The sequence below is a fragment of the Apis laboriosa genome, unplaced genomic scaffold (genome assembly GCF_014066325.1).
Source record: "Apis laboriosa isolate Shangri-la unplaced genomic scaffold, ASM1406632v1 scaffold9_cov152, whole genome shotgun sequence".
Lineage (NCBI taxonomy): Eukaryota > Metazoa > Arthropoda > Insecta > Hymenoptera > Apidae > Apis > Apis laboriosa.
In genome coordinates, this window is record NW_025224966.1 from 2,630,817 (window position 1) to 2,652,427 (window position 21,611).

At 45.7% G+C, this 21,611-nt stretch overlaps 1 protein-coding gene across 1 annotated transcript in view; it reads left to right on the top strand.

Moving 5' to 3' along the window:
- The window catches only part of LOC122720035, a 252,977-nt gene extending 234,128 nt beyond the window's left edge, over positions 1–18,849 (top strand). The window contains exons 9-16 of the mRNA XM_043946439.1: positions 2,509–2,706; positions 12,862–13,074; positions 13,416–15,062; positions 15,703–15,951; positions 16,168–16,629; positions 16,704–16,982; positions 17,324–17,593; positions 17,681–18,849. Coding sequence (XP_043802374.1) covers positions 2,509–2,706; positions 12,862–13,074; positions 13,416–15,062; positions 15,703–15,951; positions 16,168–16,629; positions 16,704–16,982; positions 17,324–17,593; positions 17,681–17,871 — 3,509 coding nt within the window. The 3' untranslated portion in view covers positions 17,872–18,849. The remainder of the gene's footprint in view (positions 1–2,508; positions 2,707–12,861; positions 13,075–13,415; positions 15,063–15,702; positions 15,952–16,167; positions 16,630–16,703; positions 16,983–17,323; positions 17,594–17,680) is intronic.
- Positions 18,850–21,611: the final 2,762 nt, after the last annotated feature.

Here is a 21,611-nt window from a genome sequence, read left to right on the forward strand (position 1 = left end):
GAGATGCGGATTTTCTCGTATAGAATCACCAACGTTCTTCTACTACACTTTTACGAATAGACGAAATGACGCACAATAGACGGTTCTATGGATTGCCATTATATCGAAGTATAATAAGGAATTAGAGAAAACGGTATCGAATATCGGTAGTGAATAGCAACGCAGCAGTCATGATCGAACAATTTTTAGTTTTATGATTGTACGAAAAATGCTATTTTAAACAATATTGGGAAGATGAGAAATTTAGTTTTTCTATACTTTCATAAATAGACGAAACGACGCACAGTAGACGGTTCTGAATTGTATCATTATATTGATATATAATAAGGAATTAAAATAGGAATTGAATATCGATAATAAATAGCTAACGTCATGATCGAACAATTTTTAGTTTTATGATTATAGAAGAATATTATTTTAAACAATATTGTCTANATGATTGTACGAAAAATGCTATTTTAAACAATATTGGGAAGATGAGAAATTTAGTTTTCCTACACTTTCAAATAGACGAAATGATGCAGAGTATACGGTTCTATGGATCGTGCCATTATATCGAAATATAATAAGGAATTAGAGAAAACGGAATCGAATATCGGTAGCAACGCACCAACATCATGATCGAATAATTTTTAGTGCCATTATATCGAAATATAATAAGGAATTAGAGAAAACGGAATCGAATATCGGTAGCAACGCACCAACAACGCACCATGATCGAACAATTTTTAGTTTTATGATTATAGAAGAATATTATTTTAAACAATATTGTCTATTTATGAAAATATAGAAATTTAGTTTTTCTATACTTTCATAAATAGACGAAACGACGCATAATAGACGGTTTTGAATTGTATCATTATATCGAAATATAATAAGGAATTAAAATAGGAATTGAATATCGATAATAAATAGCACTAACGTCATTATCGAACAATTTTTAGTTTTATTTTTTATGATTATAGAAGAATATTATTTTAAACAATATTGTCTATTTATGAAAATATAGAAATTTAGTTTTTCTATACTTTCATAAATAGACGAAACGATGCACAGTAGACGGTTCTGAATTGTATCATTATATCGAAATATAATAATTAGAATAAGAATTGAATATCGATAGTAAATAGCACTAACGTCATGATCGAACAATTTTAGTTTTATGATTGTGCGAAGAATATTATTTTAAACAATATTGGAGGTGAGAAATTTAGTTTTCCTACACTTTCACAAATAGTAGAAACGACGCATAGACTTCTATGGATCGTATCATTATATCGAAATATAAAAAGGAATTAGAGAAAACGGAATCGAATATCGATAGTAAATAACACTAACGTCATGATCGAACAATTTTTATAATTTTACGAAGAATATTTTAAAGAATATTGGGAGGGGAAAAAAAGTGAGAAACTTAAATTGATGAGAATGGAATATCGGTCAACGTGATGCACACATTGATACTTATATAAAGAGTGATTCTTTCCAATTTCTTAAACTCATCACAAAGAGCGAGCTCATAAAGCGGATATATTATTCTCGTTTATTGGGTTTCATCGAAAATCGCGGACTTGTAATGGTAACCGAATTAATCGGCTCCAATCTGTTCGCCGTATAAATTAGATCCTCGTTACGCATCGTGATTATGATGGAGCGTGTGCGCTCGTTGTTTTCCCCACGGCGTGAACCGGTAAATAGTAAACAAATTAATTGTCGCCGGCCGGGGCCACAAATCAGGCGTCGCGATTTGTTGCGTCGATCTGCAGATTTTCATCGTGTACACCAGTGTATATATATATACCGAGTGGATTTTCAAAGGGCAACCGTGCGAATCGATTTCGCGGTCGCGAAAAGCGAGGGAAATCAATCGCGCGTTGTTCGTGCCACCGCGATTTAATCGTGGCGGCAGGTTCCGGCCCTTGACTTCCGGTCAAACGTTCCAATGAAAGGATCGAAAAGTGATTCGTTCTTGCCGAAGATAAAAATCGCGGAAAGTCGAAGCGCAGAATTATATTATAACGCATCGACAACGTTGACGAAGCATTAAATACGTAATTAATTCGATGCGGAATTTTCAAGAAAATGAAAGTTTCCAGATCTCCATTCGCATAAGGGAACGAGCACTTCCCTTATATCCACTTGGATCGTTTTCGTACGTATCAAAAGTCGATATCCATTGTCAAATAAAGAATCCTTTTCGATTTTTCATGTCGCGTTATTGATAAAAACGGATCGGATAAATTATCGATGATCTTCAAGATGTCTTAGAAATGATGTACTACATTTAATCCTTTTGCGAGAATCCTCTTCGATTTTTGTCACATTATCAATCATAATAAAATAATAATAATAAATATACTAAAACAAAAATGGATAAAAATGGATCGGAAAAATTATCGACGATCGAATCGATCGAAATCGTTCGCAATTTTCCATTTGTCCCAGAAACGACCACGTTCCAGGATGGGGCGATCGAACGGTGTTTACGATCGTTTTATCTTTTCGCAGGGAAGTCTCACACGATGCTGGGAACGCCGGAAGCAGGGCACACACTAGGAGCGATCCCCTGCGCGATCGCCTGGCTGTTTCGAGGCATATCCGAGCAGAGACAGAGGACGGGAGCCAGATTCAGTGTCAGGGTCAGTTGCGTGGAATTAACCACCGGTCAACAGCAGCTCAGGGATCTTCTCGCGGCTCACGCTAACGGTGAGTAAATACTGCGAGATTCGGATGGTATGAAACTGTCACTACAAATCCTGTACAAATCTCGAAAGGATAACGAGGATGGAGGGCGGAAAGCAAATACACTCGTTTCACGCTCCAACGTGGCGGTAAGAAACGTCGAGAAATCAAATAGCTCGTCTATCCAAACGCGTCCATCCACCATTCGAGTGGTCAAAATTTTCAAGAAAGAGAATACTTCTCACCGAAAAAGAATGATTCTAAAACGGATTGTTCGCAATCACCGAGGTGTTTCAAAGTTTTCTCGTTTCCTCGATCGCGGTGGTAGTATCGTGGCGTGTCGAAGAAACTCGAGTCGTAAGAAACACTTGTCCCGAGCCCGGCCCCCCTTTTAACGGAACCTTCCCTTTCGACGATTCGCTCTCGCGCCTATAAAAGGACTGTCCTAGGGATCTACTGTACGCACGATGTAGGCACAAGGTAGGTGAACGGTAGAAGGGGTGGAAAGTTTCCTTCGAGATAGGATTGAATTCGTCGCGATTAATTCGATGCTTGGAACAATGCGGGCGAGTAGAATCGTTTTGGATTAATTGGTGGCGAGTGTGCACAGGGCACAGCGAGGAGAATTGTCCCTGATTGACTCGTCCATGGAAATGGATCGTGCTTGATTTCTAAAATCGAATCCGGATAGATTTATGTTACGTTGCGAATTGTGATTATCGAATTCGTTTTCTCTTATATTCATTCAAGATTTAATTTTCTCGAAAAATGAATTATATATTTTTCGAGCAAAAAAAAAAAAGTCCTTCTATTAGAAACTTTTAATAGAAAAAGAAGGAAAGGAAAGGAATTAAAATCGCTTTAGAATATAAATCCAGGAGGAACAACAAGACCGCGAAGCGAATTTGTCATTGTGGGAAGTAAATTGCATCGATAAAAACAGGAGTGGAAGAACGGTTTTAAACGCGGCCTCGGCATTCAGAAAATAAAAAGTCGGCAACAGGGGATGGGAGAGAAATTATATCCGAAAATCGCATATTCCATTTGCTCGATACTAGTCCGATACTCTAATCCCATCGACTTCTGTGTCTTTCGATCGGTAAGAATGGACCGTAATAATCATCCAAGGGGATGAGGAGGAGAGGCATTGGTCGAACGTCTGTAAGAATGAAATCGTTGCCTTCCATTTCTTCTTCTTCTTCTTCATCTTTTTTTTTTTTTTTTTTAACTTTGCTTTTTCTCGTTCCGGCATCCGTAAAAGATTCCGTCGAGTATAATATGCAGGGAACGGGACGAGAATAGTCCTGGTCGTCGTTTGGTTTCGTCTTCACGGACCACCTCGTCCACTCGTTGGTCCGTAAAATTGAAGGGTAAGATTATTTCTTATCCCCCTTCTCTCTCTCTTTCTCTCTCTTTCTCTCCCTCTTCGCTTCTTCTCCTCGTCCTCTTTGTTTCCTATCTCCGTGGAAGAATTGCGGGGAACAACTCGAAGGACTAATAAGAAACCGAAGGGGTGGAGGCTCCTCCGCTGCGGTGCACTTATGGGAACTCTCCAAATCGGGGAGGAGCACGAGGAACGAGCTCTCCTCCAAACGATCTCTGAAAATTAATCTTCGAGGTTCATTTCTCTCGTCTTCTACGATCCTTTCGACTATCGTTCGACCCTCGAAAAATCGAGAACGAGACGTGTGTTTCGATTACTTTCGCGAATCGTACGCCTCCTCGTCGTTCTTGGAACTCGGCTGCAACTCGGTGATTTGCATAGTTGCGCTCTTCTCTACACAGACACATGGACCGTTATCGTAGGAATAGGGCTGTGGGTGGTGGTCGTGGGTTAGGATCGAATTTAAAAATTAAAAAGGTCACGCGCTGGGTACCGTGCACCGCACGGTGCATTAAGAAACAATTGGCGGCGTGTACAATGTACGTACAACGTACAACCGAAGTTATCGCGATCGTGTCTTGGAAGAGGATAAATACGAGAGGGTCATAATCTCAAAGGATTTAGAATCGTAGTAAATTTCGCAGCTGACATTAACGTAGAAGTCGCGTGCCACGTTTGGAACGTGGCGTTATTAAACTGCTGTGTCGAACCAAGCTTCCTTCGTAACGTTGCCACGTACACCGTCACGGACTATATAAAATATATAAACTGGTACCAATTAATTTTCTTTTCCTTTTTTTTTTTCCTCTCCCTTTTCCACGGCACGTTCCTTTAATACGCCGAAAATCGAGAAACGTTCTCGCCAACAGCCTCTAACCTTTTTTCCATTCGAAACGAGGAGGATTCGACGGAATAAATTTGGAGGGACGAAAATTTCCTCGACCTTAGTTTCCTCGAAAAGTAAAGGGGAAACGCGCAAACGCTACATTCCTCGAGCAAAAAGCAAAAGTTTCACCTCTGATCCACAATTTTCGAAAGGAACTGCGTGTCGCGTGTTCTGATCCTTAACGAGACAGATTCTTTCCGCTTTTCCCCGACGAGACGTTAACTAATTAAGACGCGATACAATTAATTTTCCAGCTTATTAAATAATTAACTCGTATCTCGAGGTCTGCGTCTTGCCTCCAGAAACGTTCGAAACCGTCTCCTCCTCCTCCTCCTCCTCTCCTTTCAGACTTTCCCGTTTGTGTCTCTCCCTCGCCGTTTGCCGAGAAACACCGAAAACCAAGCCCTCCTTTCCCTCGACCGGCGCAACCACCCTCCCTCCAACTTGGGCTTTTCTACCCGGCAACTCGATAATCCCGGCTCCGGTAATTATTTAAAGTTTTCGACGGGACCCAGAGCGGAACAGAGGACCAGAAGCGGAATACCTTTCGTCTTTGCGGTAATTTACTTTTGTTTCTTTCCACCCCCGCTCCACTTTACTCCAACCTTCACTTCCGCCCCATTTTCGATGGATTTCTATCTCCGCCTCTCGATTCATTCACGACCACCCAAACGAACCGCTCTCTTCCTTCTCTCTCTCTCTCTCTCTCTCTCTCTCTCTCTCTCTCTCTCTCTCTCTCTGGCTCCGGCGAAAAGAGCGTGAAACGATCTTCCTCGAGCTCTTCTTTTAAGCGACCGTGCGCGTTTCCACGAGGAGAAGGAGGAAGGAGACAGGAAGAGAAATATTTTTCCCGGGATATTTTTCGAGGCGAGCGCATTTACGCGGTATGGTCCCGTAATAATTTCCATCGTGACTCGCTCCGCGCTTATTGTTTTATACTTGTACGCGCGTAAAGCGGATAAGAAGGAAGATAAGGGCGGAGGGCGAAAAAGTAATGGAGAGAACGTCGTCGTGGCGTTGCACCGTCACGCTGGAGCGCTCCGCTTTTAACGTAACGCGCGTAAAACGTGACGAATGAATTCTGTCTTTCTCTCTCTCTCTCTCTCTTTCTCTCTCGTTTTCTCGCTCCGCGATGGAACACCGAGATCGAGAATCGAAAGGAGAACCATTCGCCAATTTTTATTCCCGTCAACAATCGGAGAAGAATCTTCATTCGATCGAGTTGCGTTTTATCACCCGGACGAAAGGGAAAAGGCATCCCTTCCCTGTGTATTCGCATACGAATGAATCGATCGATAAATAATCGCGCGAATTATTTGTTAATATCCATTTGTTTGCCGGTTGACCGAAACGATCGAGTTAAATAACCTCGAAGCCGCGTGTTTGCGTTTTCGATACACGGCAGAAATATATATTGAACCGCGGGTGTAACCGATGATGCATCTGCGGTCGGAAACGGTTCTATGTCTCCATTTGTCATCAACCCGTCGGAAGGGAAGGTTCCGCGAATATACGGGTCAGCGTGTGTAATAAGAATTCGCTTGACGATCTTTCGTTTAATAAATTGGGTGAATTTATAACAAACGTTTGTCAATTATAATTTGTCAATTATATCGGATATCAGACAGGATATTGGACTCGATTAATTGGATTATTATTATTATTATTATTATTATCCTGCAGATCGGAAACGTAATAAGACTACGCGACGTCCCGAGAGTTTTGTTAAGAATGATTAAATAAAGTTTCGCGCGATAGATTCCATCCGAGAGGCAATTTTTATTACCAATGTAATCACAATCGAAGTATTCAAGTATAATTAATTTTATAATTTGATAAAATAATATCGTTCCCCTTCTCTTCTCCGGTTTTCATTTTCATTTATCCAACGGATTCGATTTGCTCGATTTATTCAAAAACCTCGTTCGGTCGGTTAATTAGATCCGCGTGGGGATTATCCAGGGGATTGCGCGTCCCCTAATTTTCCACGTCGAGAGAGAGAGAGAGAGGGAGAGAGGGAGAGGTTCGTCGAATCATCAATTGTCAACGGTATAATATATATTTGTCATAAAGTGACTCTCCCTCTTCCCTCCCAGGACGAATCGTTTACCGAGGTAACTTTTACGACGGCGGGGGAGGATCTCTAGCGTGCGGTTGGCAATTAAAGAAAAGCATGGCCGTCTTACGCCGTCGTAGCGAGTCGGTTTCTCGGGAAATGGTAGCGCGGGCAATGGCCCATGCCCCTCGCTGCAGAAATTGGAGATCGTTCCGTTAACGGCAGCTTTCCTCACTTCGTCACTTGAAAGTTTAATGAGGCGAGGTCTCCGTCCAAGGTCTCCTTTCCAAAAAAGTAAACTGTTGGTTTATACCAACCGGTAATAATTTTTCGTAGAGCAGTAACGGGTCGACCTGATCTCCCAACCATCTACCTCTATTCCCTTTTCAATTTCTCTCGGATACGTGTGTGTTTCCTTTCCGGGAGAAATTTTAGAATATCGAGAGGGGGAGTCGAGAGACTCGAGTTAAATTTAATTGGCCCCGTTGGCAATTAGAAGATTGGATTTTTCAGGATTGGATTCAATTAGATAGATTATATTTAGAGTTATCAACGATTTCTTATCGCCTTTGCGAACAGAATACCCTTTGGCTCTTACTTGAGTCCGTTGGCTTCTCCAAAAGGGTTTTATATATCCGTTGTTACTCAACGGGTTCCGCAACAGTTGATTGGATGTAATCCAATCCGGTGCGAATGCTCGTGCTTTCTTTGAGTCTACGTGCTCATCGCGTACTGTATCTTGACGGAAGGATAGGAGGATATTTATTAAATTAGAAGGGAGGGAGATGGGAAGCGGGAGAAAAATGGAATTAGAAAAAGCTGGAATAAAAGCCAAAGTGGATCCGTGAGAACGAAATATCGTATAGTGGAATTCGAAAGCGCCACCGCCGCCAACGAAAACAGAGTGAGAAGGCCTTATGAAAGAATAACACGCCGAGTTAATTGTAACGGTCATTCCCTGAATTAACAGGATAGCACGAGGTTGCAGCCTCGTGTGAGTTCCAACCTCTCTATTATCTCGCGCATTTCCCCTTTTCGCAAGATTTCATTCGACGCGGTATTCGCCCCGGGAAATATCTCGAAGAGGCGGGCGTTGTTCCGTTAAGAAATTCGATTCGACCCCCCCCCCCCTTTTTCCCACCTTCCTTCGACGCAGCTCGGTCGCTGCGATCGTAAGAATCGCGTGAAAAAGCTGCAAGAGCATCGAGAGGGGGAGGGGTGGACAAGCGATAAGTCGGCGAGTATTAAATTAAAGGGATTTCGAATTAAAAGTGGCGGGCAATTTATCCCCGACCGTATAAATAAAAGTTAACGACTAAACGAGCATTCCCGTGCTTATTACGGTGAGAAATGATTTATAGAAAACTTTCTCTCTTCCTCGTCTTTTTTCTCTTCTCCCCTCCCTCCCCTCCCTTTCCCCCTCCCCCTCTTGCTCGGGAAAAATACGGGAAACGCGCGCGTCTCCCTACGGATCCTCGAGTTATGGCCAAGACGGGACCGACTTTCACGACAGACGAATATTCACAGCCGCTTATTACGAGCTTTTCCCGTCGTTCCCTCCGGCTCTATCCGGCCTCTCCGCGACCTACGACCTTTCCCCCCTCGTGTCGTGTCGCTACCTGAAACGGCGCCNNNCCCCCCCCCCCCCCCCCGCGAGACCGAGACCGACGAGGAAGGGAAAGAGGAAAACGCGGTGAGCCGGTGGTCTTCGCCTCGCGCAGTTATTTCGGCGAACGCGTACGACCGCGCAAACCACGTTTTCCATCGTCCCTGTCTACCGCTGTTTCCACTTTAATACCCGGATCCGGCTATTCGTTAATTTTCTTCCTTCTCTCTTCGTTCTTCGTTCCTCCCTCATTTCTTTGAAACGAGAACCGCTCTACTCTTCGAATATGATATCGACGAAAAAAAAAAGCCATTATCGACCGATACGAAGAGAAGAAGAAGAAGAAGAAGAAGAAGAAGAAAAAAGCTTCCCTTCGATTTTTTGACGACAATCGTATATAGAAAAATAGCGTTTAACACGACGTTCTTCTCCCTGTGGATAGAGGTCCATCTAGCCCTATAATAATAAACTTTCACACCCGGAAAAGCGGAGTAAACGGAGTTTCGAGGCGTGCGTGCACGAGGCATTTGGGAAAAACGGTCGTGTAGGTCGGCCTTGGTCATTCGAAATGGCGGAAACAGATTTCTTTTCACTGCCCTCCGACGGATTCACCCTCGAGGGTGGAGGAGGGGAGGGGGGGGGGGAGGAGGAGAGAGCTCGATCGGTCGAGGCTGTCGGTGGTCGAGATGGTATTCGAAACGCGTCGAAAAACGATTTATCCGGCATCCCTTCGACGGCCGAGCACAGGGCCGGCGAAGCCGTGCAGTTTCCGAAGCCAGTGTTTCCTCGCGGAGGAGCGTCGCCGTTTTATTTCCACCGTATAGGCGTGGAAGGCTACGCGCGGGGCCCCCTCCTCCCTCTTACGTCGTTGCGAACCACCGTCACGCGGACCAGATGCCGACAATATTACTTTCTCCTGTCCCTTTTATGGATATTGCCACGCCTCTGCCGCATTAATACGTCCGAGCGAGCGTGCACCGACCATCTCTTCGTTGTTCTTCCTTTCGTTAGGCTTTCTCGTTATTCCCTTTTCTAATGAAACCGGATTTCACTTTGATCAGTTGCACGTAAAATTATGAAATTTGAATATTTATCTCGTCCTCTCGCTTTTACGGTTTTAATTTTACGGTCCAAAGATTTTTTTCTTTTTTTTTTTTTTTTCTTTCTTTCCTCTCCTCCGTCCGAGGAAATTCGGTTTATAGAAATCTGGCGTAATTTCCAGGGTGCAAGGGTTGGGAAGAGGTCGTAAAAAAGAGTAAAGTAGATAGACAAGGGGATACCGTTGGATACCGAACGGTACGGATAACGAGAAGCTACTGTGATTCGACCTTGCTTTTCTTTTCACTTTTTTTTTTTTTTTTTTTTTTTTTTTTTTACGACACCGGTAAATGAGTTGGCGAGGCAGTAAAACCTTAATTGGATATTCAACGAGGAGGTTATTCAAGATTATCGCAGCGAGCCGATACACCCTTCTATCTATTCCTTGCTTTCGAACAAACCACAGAGGGAACCATCGCGAAATTTGTCTGGCCCACCGATAGTCGACTACTATACTCTTCCTCGGCGGAGGAGAGAAGAAGGGGTCGCAGACTTTTTTACGATCTCCATAGAATCGATAGACACATAATAACGATCGTTGCCTCTCGATTCCGTGCCTCTCTTTCCTTCTCCTCTCCCTCCATCGTTTCGCATCGAAAGCTGTTTTCTAAGACGGTTGGCAATATGTCACCGTTGAGGCTGTACATAAAACACGCCCGGTTTACGAGCCGATCAGATGGCGCGTGTGTTATTACGAAAACTTGCGAAACCCTTGTCAAACGCACAAGCGTAAAATTTCTCCCTCTCTCCGGAGTGTTATAAATTCCTCGTCGATCTTCCGCCATCGAGATCACCACACCGTATCTCGAGTTCGCTCGATCTATCTGGGGAGGGGAGGATCAAATCGGGAGGGGATTTTTCATTTCTCGGATGACGTCCACGGTTGGATAGTGTACTTTTCGAGAAATCCGTAGGACAAGAGGAAGGAGGAGAGGGAGGCGGCGCATAAAATATCCAAGGAGGATAGGAGAAGGCGGTAACGGGGCTTTTACGGTGATCACTATTTACAGATGTGTTTCTCCGCATTACGTTGATTATTCGCGCAGAGACCTGTAGTTTGTTGGCCATACTTCAGCGCGCACACCGAGCGAGCTGGCCATCGATAGTTATCCGTAGATAACGTCCCGTGATATCCCCGCGTTTCTTTCGAGAAAGAATTCGAGTAAGATATCCATAAAACGCTCTATAATACGAAAGGATAACAGCTGTACAAGGTAAGTGCACGGAAGGTAAGTAACTCTAGATTTAAGCAAACTGTTGAAAAAAAAAAATGTTCAGAAACTAAAAAAATGGCAATTGGAACAGGTAAGTATGGAGACGGGTAAGTATGGAGACGGGTAAGTATGGAGACGGGTAAGTATGGAGACGGGTAAGTATTTCGAGAATAATTCTAAGAATTTGACGTCACTTCCAAGAATTTCGAAAATTCCAGGAATTTGACGTCATTTCCAAGAATTTTCTCAAAACAAACAATTGAAAAATGTAAATAAACAAATCACTGTTTGCAAACAAAGTAAAATTTCGAAACGGGGACCAAAATTTTCAAAAATTTCCGAAAATTTTTGTAAATAAACATTGAAAATGTAAATAAACAAAGAGAAATGTAAATAAACAAACCTTTGTTTATAAACAAAGCAATATTTTGAAAACATAGTTTGAAAATTTTTGTGAATTTCAAGAATTTGACATCATTTCCAAGAATTTCGAAAATTCCAGGAATATGACGTCATTTCCAAGAATTTTCTCAAAACAAACAATGAAAAAATGTAAATAAACAAACCAATGTTTGCAAACAAAGTAAAATTCTGGAACGGGGACCAAAATTTTCAAAAATTTTCGAAAATTTTTGTAAATAAACATTGAAAATGTAAATAAACAAAGAGAAATGTAAATAAACAAACCTTTGTTTATAAACAAAGCAATATTTTGAAAACATAGTTTGAAAATTTTTGTGAATTTCAAGAATTTGACATCATTTCCAAGAATTTCGAAAATTCCAGGAATATGACGTCATTTCCAAGAATTTTCTCAAAACAAACAATGAAAAAATGTAAATAAACAAACCAATGTTTGCAAACAAAGTAAAATTCTGGAACGGGGACCAAAATTTTCAAAAATTTTCGAAAATTTTTGTAAATAAACATTGAAAATGTAAATAAACAAAGAGAAATGTAAATAAACAAACCTTTGTTTATAAACAAAGCAATATTTTGAAAACATAGTTTGAAAATTTTTGTGAATTTCAAGAATTTGACGTCATTTCCAAGAATTTCGAAAATTCCAAGAATTTGACGTCATTTCCAAGAATTTCTTAAATTCTAAGAATTTGACGTCATTTCTAAGAACCACCGAAATTTTTCGATTTTACGATATGTAATGATTTTATATCAGAAAGCTATAATTCGAGTGGAAATGATGCGTGAAACTTTTCTTGGAATTTAACGTATTTAAACGTTACTTACCTTTCCTTATACTTACTTTTTTACGTCGAACATTTTTTCACGATTTTACTCCATATTGATTATGAAATTTCTATATAAATAAAAAAACTATTAATTTAGAAATTAAAATAATTAAAAATCTCATAAAATAATAGTTTATTTTATCATACGATAGAATATTCTTTAATGGGAAACGGATATATCACAACTACCAATGTAAAAAAACATAATTTTATTTTCGTACAACATCTCTACAAAAATATAAATAATATCACAACATGCTCTCTTGAAATCACTCGACTTTTACTCGAAATATTTTTCACCGCGGAGAAAGAAATAGCAACGTAAATCAACACTCAAATAATATCATATCCCGATATTTTATATCCGCGAAATATTCAATCTCTGCATAAATACACATAAGCAGATACTAAATGCTTCCATTTCTTCTCCTGTACACGTTACATTCAACTTATCGACATAGGAGAAAAACTAACTAATCGTTAAATTCACTCAATGTTCCTTTAACGGAACCGGGATTCCTATTTCCCTAACGACGCGTGGAAAGCTTATTTACATCAGGAATATATTCACGCGGAGGAAAAAAGAAAAAGGAAACCACTCCTACACGTGTTATTATTTATCGTCGGGTGACAAGCGTGGCAAGGGACGCGTGTAACGTGATTTGCCGTGGCTCTTTGTTCCCAGATTCGGAGCAGTCGCCGGCCGTGTACTTGAGGGACGACCCACTGTTCGGTAGCCTGCAGCTGCAGCAGCACAGCGAGCTTCGCGCGCCGACTGCGGAACGTGCCGCCTTCTATTTGGACGCGGCGGTCGCGGGCCGACAACGAGAGGACGGCGACGCGCACATGCTCTACACCCTCCACGTTTATCAGTACAGCGTCGCGGGCAAGGGTGGAGGTGAGCGCAACCGATCTCCCCCCTCCCCTCCTTCTTCGCAGTCCCAGCTCGTAAACAACGTTTGTCGTCGAGCTGGCCGAAGTAAGCCGGAGGAAACAGCTCCTCTCCTCTCCTCTCCTCTCCTCTCCTCTCGGTCTCGGCCTCGAGTGGCTTCCGGAGACCTCGGGGTTCGCCGAGATCAACCCTCCATCGTGTCGTTCCTCGAACGGGATCCGACACGGGCCCCGTCGTAATTGGTGGGAAATCGTTTCTGTTCGATCGAACGATTTCGATGGAAGAGTCGGCAGAAGACGACGGGATTTATCGCCAATTCATCGTTAATCTGGTTAATTACTTTCCAGTTGCCGGAGGGAGAAGCAGGCTCCACCTAATGGACTTGGGTAATTCGGATCGCGGCAAGTCGTCGGGAGGGATCCCGTTGTCCGGGCTTGGAAACATCCTGCTAGCGATCTTCAACGGGCAGAAGCACCTTCCGTACAAGGAGCACAAGCTGACCCAATTGCTGAAGGAGTGTCTCGGCTCGTTGACGTGCCACGCGGCTATGATCGCCCACGTGTCCCCTAACGCTCAGCACTACACGGAGACGTTGACCACCGTGCAACTAGCGTCCCGAATTCACCGGATGAGGCGGAGGAAGATCAAGTTCGTGGGTGGGGGGGCGCAGGGGGCGGGCAGCGGGGGAAGTTCGGGGGAGGAGGCGGCGAGGCAGAACAGCGAGTGCGACCCGAGCTCGAGCGACCTGTCGGCGGACACGGTGATCTACGTGGGGCCCAGCACCGACGACGCCACGGACGGGGAGCATCCCCCCGTCTACATACCCAGCCTCAACTCCGGGGACAATCGCTGCGCGATGGGGAGGGTGCTGAGGGGATCCGCGGCCGAGAGGCCCTGCAAGATACCCGAGGAGAGGAGCCCGGTTCACAAGTCGGCCAAGGCGGTGAAGACGTTGACGCAGACGGCCTCGAAGCAGACGTCCCCCGCCCACACCGCCACCCCCAAGGCCAGCCCGGCGAGGAAGAGCTCGTCGACCAAGGCTCTCCTCCCTTCGTCCAAGGTGAACGACTCGCCCGGGAGCAAGATCCCGGTGGCTGCGCCCAGCGGTGGCTCGGACGAGCAGTGGATAGACGGTCCGAGGATCTCCAAGTCGAAGGTCGCCGAGGCTAGGCACATGCTCAAGGATCCTCACCACAAGAGGGAGACGTGGATCGACGGGCCGATGCAATTGACCGGGCCGCCCACCTTGCAGCTGCACGCCCAGCAACATTCCTCCGGTTACGGGTTCATGGACAGCCACAAGAAGAGCATGATCAGGAAATGGGTGGAGAATCAGGCGTCGCAGATTCAGAAGAGCAGGCACGCCGCGGCAAGGATCGAGGCGTCCAAGTCCGTGTCGGGCCAGTCGTCCGGCCAGTTCAAGGAGTTGACCACGTTCAAGACGTGCTCGGGGATGGACGACGACGACACCTCGTTGTCCACCGTGGAGAGCGACAGCTTGAAGGCGAACGAGATCGAGGACATTACCGAGAAACTGGGCGCCAAGCTGAATCTTCTCAACGTGAAGTCGAACACGGATTCGGGCCTCGATCTGACGGCCAGCCCCGTAATGGACGACAGCGTGGACAAAGGGAAGTTGGATCTGCAGGAGGACGAGGACGATGACGAGGAAATCGTGGTGCCTCCGCCGTTGCCTCTGATCGAGCCGCTGAGCAACGGAGTGAGCAGGGAGGTCTCGATGGAGAGCCTGAACTTGTCGCACAAGGACATCGTCTTGCCCTCCAGGCATTCGTTGTCTTCCGAGGACGAGATCTTGGAGATCGTCGAGGTCGAGGATCTGGAACCCGTCCCCATGCAGGACTCGTGCCTCCAGGTGACCGAGGAGGACATCGCCTTGTGCATGGGGGAGAATCCTTTGCCCGAGAGCGACCAGGAAGAGCATCCTTTGAGAATTCTCAGCCAGGAGAATCTTACCGTCGTATCCACCTTTACCGGTAAGTAAATAAAAATTATCCTTTTTTCTTTTTTATTTCTTTTTTTTTTTCGACCATATCGGTCGATATTCGATACACTTTCATTTCGCGAGATATTATTTTATTCGAGAGAATACTTACGGTTTTCCATGAGATCTTCCTCGGTTTTCCTCGTACCACGGCGTGTCGTTCTCTCCTTTCTCTCTTCCTTCCGCTCGAAGGGTACTCGAATACCTCGAACAGACAGAGAGAGAGAGAGAGAGAGAGAGAGAGAGAGAGAGAGAGAGAGAGAGAGAGTCGATCCTTAAATCCTTCCACCATCGAGCTTTGGTAATAGCGCGCTCGATGGAAAACAATCATATCGCGGGGTAGGAGAAAAGAGATGGCCAACGCTCGAGGATCGTGTAACGATCGAGAAGAGAGAGAGAGAAGGGAAGTTGAAGAAGAGATTCGATGTAATTACTCGATACTTTTCATCTTCTTACGCTCGAAATAGAGGAGAGGCTTCCGACTAAAGGCGCTCTCCTTCCTTTCCCTTTCCCCTTCTTATCGTCTAATCGTTTGTTTCGTTCTCAACGACGAGCAACGTCCGCCCCCTTCCTCGGTCTAAGAGAGAGAAAGAGAGAGAGAAAAAGAATGAAACACGTTGATCAATTTGCAGACTCGATGTCGGTGATGTCGGACACGGAACGGTACAGACCGCAGTATCCGCCTCCGGTCGGCGCAGGTGTCCTGCCCAGGCCGTATTTCGACCACGAGGACTTCCTCGAGCAAGAGACCAGGCACAAGTTCGACCAATTGGCCCGGCTCCACGAGCTCTACCAAAGCAAACTGGCGCTGGCCAACGTTTCCAACTCGGTCACCTATCAAAGGGAGAACTCCTCGAACGCGAACGTCAGAGAAACTCCATGTAAGTCTCTCCAAAGTTTCACCCGCCGTTTTCTCTCGCCACCGTGTGCTTCCACCTTCCGATTTTCCTCCATCCCCCCCTCCAATCTCCTCTCGAAAGAATCGTAACTCGTAATGGGAATTCGGCAACGCGAGTCGAAAAATCCTCCCTCTTTCTTTCTCGGCTTATTAGGTGTGTACAACATTAAGTATGAAATTAACGCAGGACAAATTGCAGCCGCCCCCGTCTTCCGTCCGCCGTCGCGATGCCAATCCTTGTCCCTGTCGGACGTGATGTTCAACGACAACGCGAGCAACCACGGCAGCATCTACAGCGAGCCGGCCTACATAGCCGGCAAGTCTGATCAGGAGAAGATCTGCGACAATTGTCGTCAGAGCATGGCGAGGCCGGCCACTGCCTCCTATTGGTACCCGAACAGCGTTGCGCACATAGCCAGCCCCAGAAGGTACTGCGGCAAACTTGGCGATTGCAACATCTCGAGTCTGAGGCATCCGGACGGAGCCTCGAATCCTAATCTGAAGGAAGAGGTGGAGAGGTTGCCGGGGAACGGTGCCTCCGGCTCGGATCCGGAGGAAGAGTACGTCGAGGCGAAGAAATTGTTCACGGCGGCGGAGAGGTCCGAGAGGACCGTGACCGGCAAGTCGGACATCGAGGAGGAACTGAACGGCAAGATTCAAGGTGAGGAAATTATCGATCGAGGCAGTTTTAAAGTATATTCCGAATTTCGACAAAAAACAACTCTTTCGCAGGAGGAACGGCACCGCTGCAGTTGTCCATCCCGTCACCGGCCCCATCCTCGGGCCGAATGCAGCGTAAAATTACGAGTCTCGGCTCCTCGATGGGCTTGAACAAGGAGGGGTACGATTCTGGGGCGGACTCGACGCCACGGGCAGCGAAACTCTCGCCAGCCACTCTGTCCAGGCATCGCGCCGAAAGTTCTGGCTACGACAGCATCGTCAGGGACAGCGAGACCAGCAGCATCGCGAGCGACTCGTCCAGGCATACGGGAGCGCTTCAAGAGCACCAAGGTAGTTGATATTTGTCCGCGTTTCCAACCTTCCTCCCTTCGGGCAATAAATAAATAAATAAATAAATAAACGTGTCCTCGAGAAGGGATTTACCTCCCCTCTCTCCTTCTTCTCCCATTAACGATCGCATGCCATCGCTCGGGAAAATCTCGCGCAACGACAAGAACGACAAGAAAGACGGTAGTCGACGAAACGTTGCACAAAGACCCACGATAAAGACCCACGTCCCACTGAAATCGTGAGAAGACAAAGGTGAACACCCTCTAAAACGGTCCCTCCGTACGATGGTTCTCCTCAGGTGGCGCTTTGGGAGTTCTAACCTCGACGTTGTGCGGGTGTTTCAGCGGTGGAACAGCGGGTGGCAGAGTGCGGGCTTCGGTCACGGGGCCAGTGCCGGGCCCATCTGCCACGTCCGCCATCCGCGGCCCCGGGGATACTCGCGTACACAAGCGAGGACGTGGACATCCTGGACAGGCGCGCGCGGTTGCGCTCGGATCCACGTGGCACGATGTCCAGGATACACAACCTGCGACTACGGCAGCGCCTTCTTAGGCTCGAGCTGCGCGACGCTAAGAGGCGCCTCATGGTGCCCGACTCGCGCTGGACCTACGATCGTCAGTATTCACTTACCTTACACGCTCTCTCGATAGATACTTTTTACAATGCTCAATTTATTTTTACAATTATTTTCACCGTTGCAGTTCACGTGGAGGAGAGTATGGACTGGCGAGATCCGTCGTTCCTGGAAGCGCTCGAGGCCGAGACGTGTATCCTGCAGAAGCGCGTGCACGCGTGCAAGAGTCACGTTTTGTTGATCACCTGCTTCGACTCCTGCCCGCGGCAATCGTATTCGAGACAGGCGGAAACATCCACGGGGATCCGGATCACCTAACCTAGATTTGGATCAGCGCGCGCGACAGCGTGCTGATCGTCAACGCGGTTCGCAGTGTGAACGATTGGAGAGAGAGAGAAACGAGACGAGCGAGGTCGGTGATGGGAGGAGGAGGAGGATGGGAATATTTTTCTCACCATGATGTCGCTCGACTCCGTCCATATAGTTGTTAAATGACAAGTTTAGTCGTGTATCGTGATCGTCGTCGCCATTGTTACGCATTGTCTAAATAAATCGTTTTCATCCCCTTTTTGCCGAGGTGGATGAAGCGCCGTTCGCGTTTAAGCCGTGAATTCGCGTCACCTTTTTTCGGATTCGGAAGAAAGAAATTCGTTCCTTCCTTTGCGTCTCGATCGCGACTTCGAATTCAAGGTTTCTCGAAGGCGATGATATCCGAGATGTTTGCCAGCGAGGTTAAAAGAAAGATTGTTGGCCGAGATAGCGCGAGACGCACGCTTGTTGACATTAAAATAATTTAGCGTACGAGTTGGTGCTGCATTTTTTATACCGATCGATCGTCGACGACTCGACTCGTAGGGGAAATTCAACCGGGTCACCGTTTCTGCTCTTCGAATTCGAAATCGACCGTATCGTCGAGGAAATTACGTTAACGTAATGTTTCGAGATTAGACGATAATTGCTCTGATGCTACTTTACTTGGGCCAAGCTTCGAGAACAGCGCCAACGCGAGTAGAGCAAGTAAACTTTACGTCGAAGAATCGTGTCGTGCGTGCTTGGTCGATCAAGGATCGAGTATCGAATTCTTCTGGAAAAAGAAAGAAAGGAAAAAAAAAAAAATAATAAACGAACGATGGAGGATAAAAAAATGATAAGAAAAGATATCGTTCGAACCGACGCTCGAATCCTCGATCGATGATTTCGGAACCGAAATTTAAATCGAATAGATTCCTCTGGAATTCGCACCGAATTCGTGAAAAAAAAAAAAAGAAAGAAAGAAAAAAAGAAAAAAATAAATAAATAAATTGATACGTCGAATTTGAAAGAACGAAGAAACGACGGACAGTGCAAGATGAAAAAAAAAAAAAAATAGATAGAGACAAATATACGTAAATATAATATCGCTAAAAGATGGTAACCAGGCGAGAATATCGGCGAAAGGAAGATACGAGAAAATCCTTTCGTATACGGCAAACGATAGACGCGATAAGACTCGACGGGGAAGAGACGAAGCGCGTCGTAGTCATTGTATTTAATGCACGCACGTTAATTCAAGAATATTATCGTAGCTTTAATCGTTATCAACAGTTACCGCACTTCGTAGGGCTCTGTAATTCACTTTTAGAAGCGAAGATGAGAACCGAAGATGGGAATGCGAGCGAGCGAGCGAGCGAGAGGAAAGGACGATGGAACGAAAGGGATGAGATAACGAATGGGAGAAAGTAATCGGAGAAAAAAAGATGCCGCGAGGAGGATGCAGCGTTGCCTTTCCACGGTAAACGTATTCGTAATCGTGAAAAAAAAGTTGCTCGGTGTGCGCGAGGTGTGCCCTCTCTCCTCCTCGAACGGAACGAGAGGCGGCTCGTTCGTTCGGCGAACGATGGCGAGGAGGGGCAGAGAGCACGGGATGGAATACGCGAAGTTTAAACGCGAGAATCTCGCGTAGAGTCGAGGCGTGGGCGTGGGTGTAGAGCGTGGAAGGAAGAGGGGGATGGAACCGCGGAGAATGAAAATAGACCGGATGAAAATAAATCCGGGAATGCCGGTAACGCGCCGCTGAGATATCCAAGCTTTTCGAACTGTGCCCACCATCGATATCGATGAAAACCATCCGTGCCTTTGTCGCTCGGCCTTGGATCGCCGAATATCAAGAGATCTGAGAGACCTTAATTCCCTTTCGCGTGCCACGATACAAAATTCGTCTACTCTTGGTCGTCTATCGAATATCGAATCGAATCGTGTCATTCGGTGTTGTCGCACGGTTGAGCTCCGTTTAAATAACCGACGAGCCAACAAGAAGAAAGCGGATAATCCAATTTAACTTTCTTGCGACGATTTCGACGATTCGAGCGAGACGAGGGTGCACACTGGTTCTATGGTCACCGAGCAACGCAGGATCTAACCGATCCCCGTTAGTTGCAGAGAATCGTTCTCGAAGCTAGCGGACCGATCGATCGTTAAGCGATCGAGATTCCTGTGTCGTTGTCCGTTTGTTAAACGAACCCGTACGCTATTCGTCCATGTTTCCAGACTGTTCTTAACCCGCCACCGCGCCGAGTGCACACGCGCCATCTTCACGATCTTCACGCCTTTCTTTCCGGTTTAGCTTCGAACTCGTCCCGCGACCGATTCGCAGACGCAACGCGTTCAACAACGTTCGATACGCACGACGATCTTTCCCCTTTCCCGAAACAGCGAATCCCAACTTATCCCAACGTTTATCCTTTCCCCCTCACCGTTCCGTTTTTCTTTTTTTTTTCTTCTTTTTCTTTTTTTACGTTTTAGGGAAACGCGTCACTCCGTCTACCGTGAAACACGACTGGTAAACGATTCGACCGGTAAAGTAAAATAGCGATTAACGATTAAGGATTGATCGACCTCCGCATCATCCTCCGCTCGAGGAAGCGAACGTTACGAGAATTATACACACATACACTCGCGCATACACACACACACACACACATATACACATGCGCGCGCACATACCTAACAGGAAACGTATGTACACGAGAACCCACCACACACGTAAAAAAAGAAGAAAAAAAAAAAAAGGAAACCACACGCGTCTACTGTACCATAATACTTGTACCATATTTATATTTTATATGTACAAATTAGTCATGTAATTTCTTGTAATAAAGATCAATTTACAACGTGTACGAAATCGTAATCGATAAAGTACTCGGAAATTTCCATTTCCAGATCGATATTCATTCGCGACTCTCTTTTTTTACTCTCTCTCTCTCTCTCCCCTCCCTTCCGGCCTGGATCGACGAGTTTTTCTCCGCCGAATTCCAGACAATTTGGTACCGTTGCGAAGAAGAGAACACGAGGAGGAGGAGGAGGAGGAGGAGGGCAAGATTCCACGCGAGAATTCCTCGGACAAGTTATTGGATCGCGTTTCCGAGCCAAGAGTCGATGCGCAGCGACGTATCTGGAATTCGGCTCGGGCCTTCGCGTGTCTCGCGCGAAACTAGAGAAACTAGCGAGGAAACACGATGTCGCGAAGAAGTCGAGCCTATCTATCCGCAGATCTCGCACAATCTCTAAGCGAGGGCGAGCGATGAATGGAACCGGTAATGTAAGGCAGGTAAGTACGGTAATTAGCGAGTTAAATGACGCGGAAGAGGAACAACGAAGAGGAACTCGTGAGACGCGCTCTTCTCCGCGAGATAGAAGACTGCTGTTACGGTGAAAAACAAGTAACAAGTAGTTTGAAACGAGATATTAAACGAAATTGGATCGGATTATTAAACTGGTTTTGTTCTCTTCCCTTTTTCTTATTTAATTTTATTTCTTATTTATTTGGTTCCGATCTCGCTCGAAACGCGGAAGTGGCGAGGTCGAGACGAAATTCTCTCTCTCCCCCGATGACGATCGCGTTGGATCGAGGTTGGTAATCGCTGGATCTTTACGGATCGTGTTCGATGTGGGCAACCGGATTGGAGCAACCTTGAAATCCAATTGTAAGGCTCCTCCGATTATTCGCCCTAATTAAATCTTTCGAGACGCGTGTGAAGATTGGATAATCCCCCGTAGACCTTGGTAATGGAGAGAGAGTA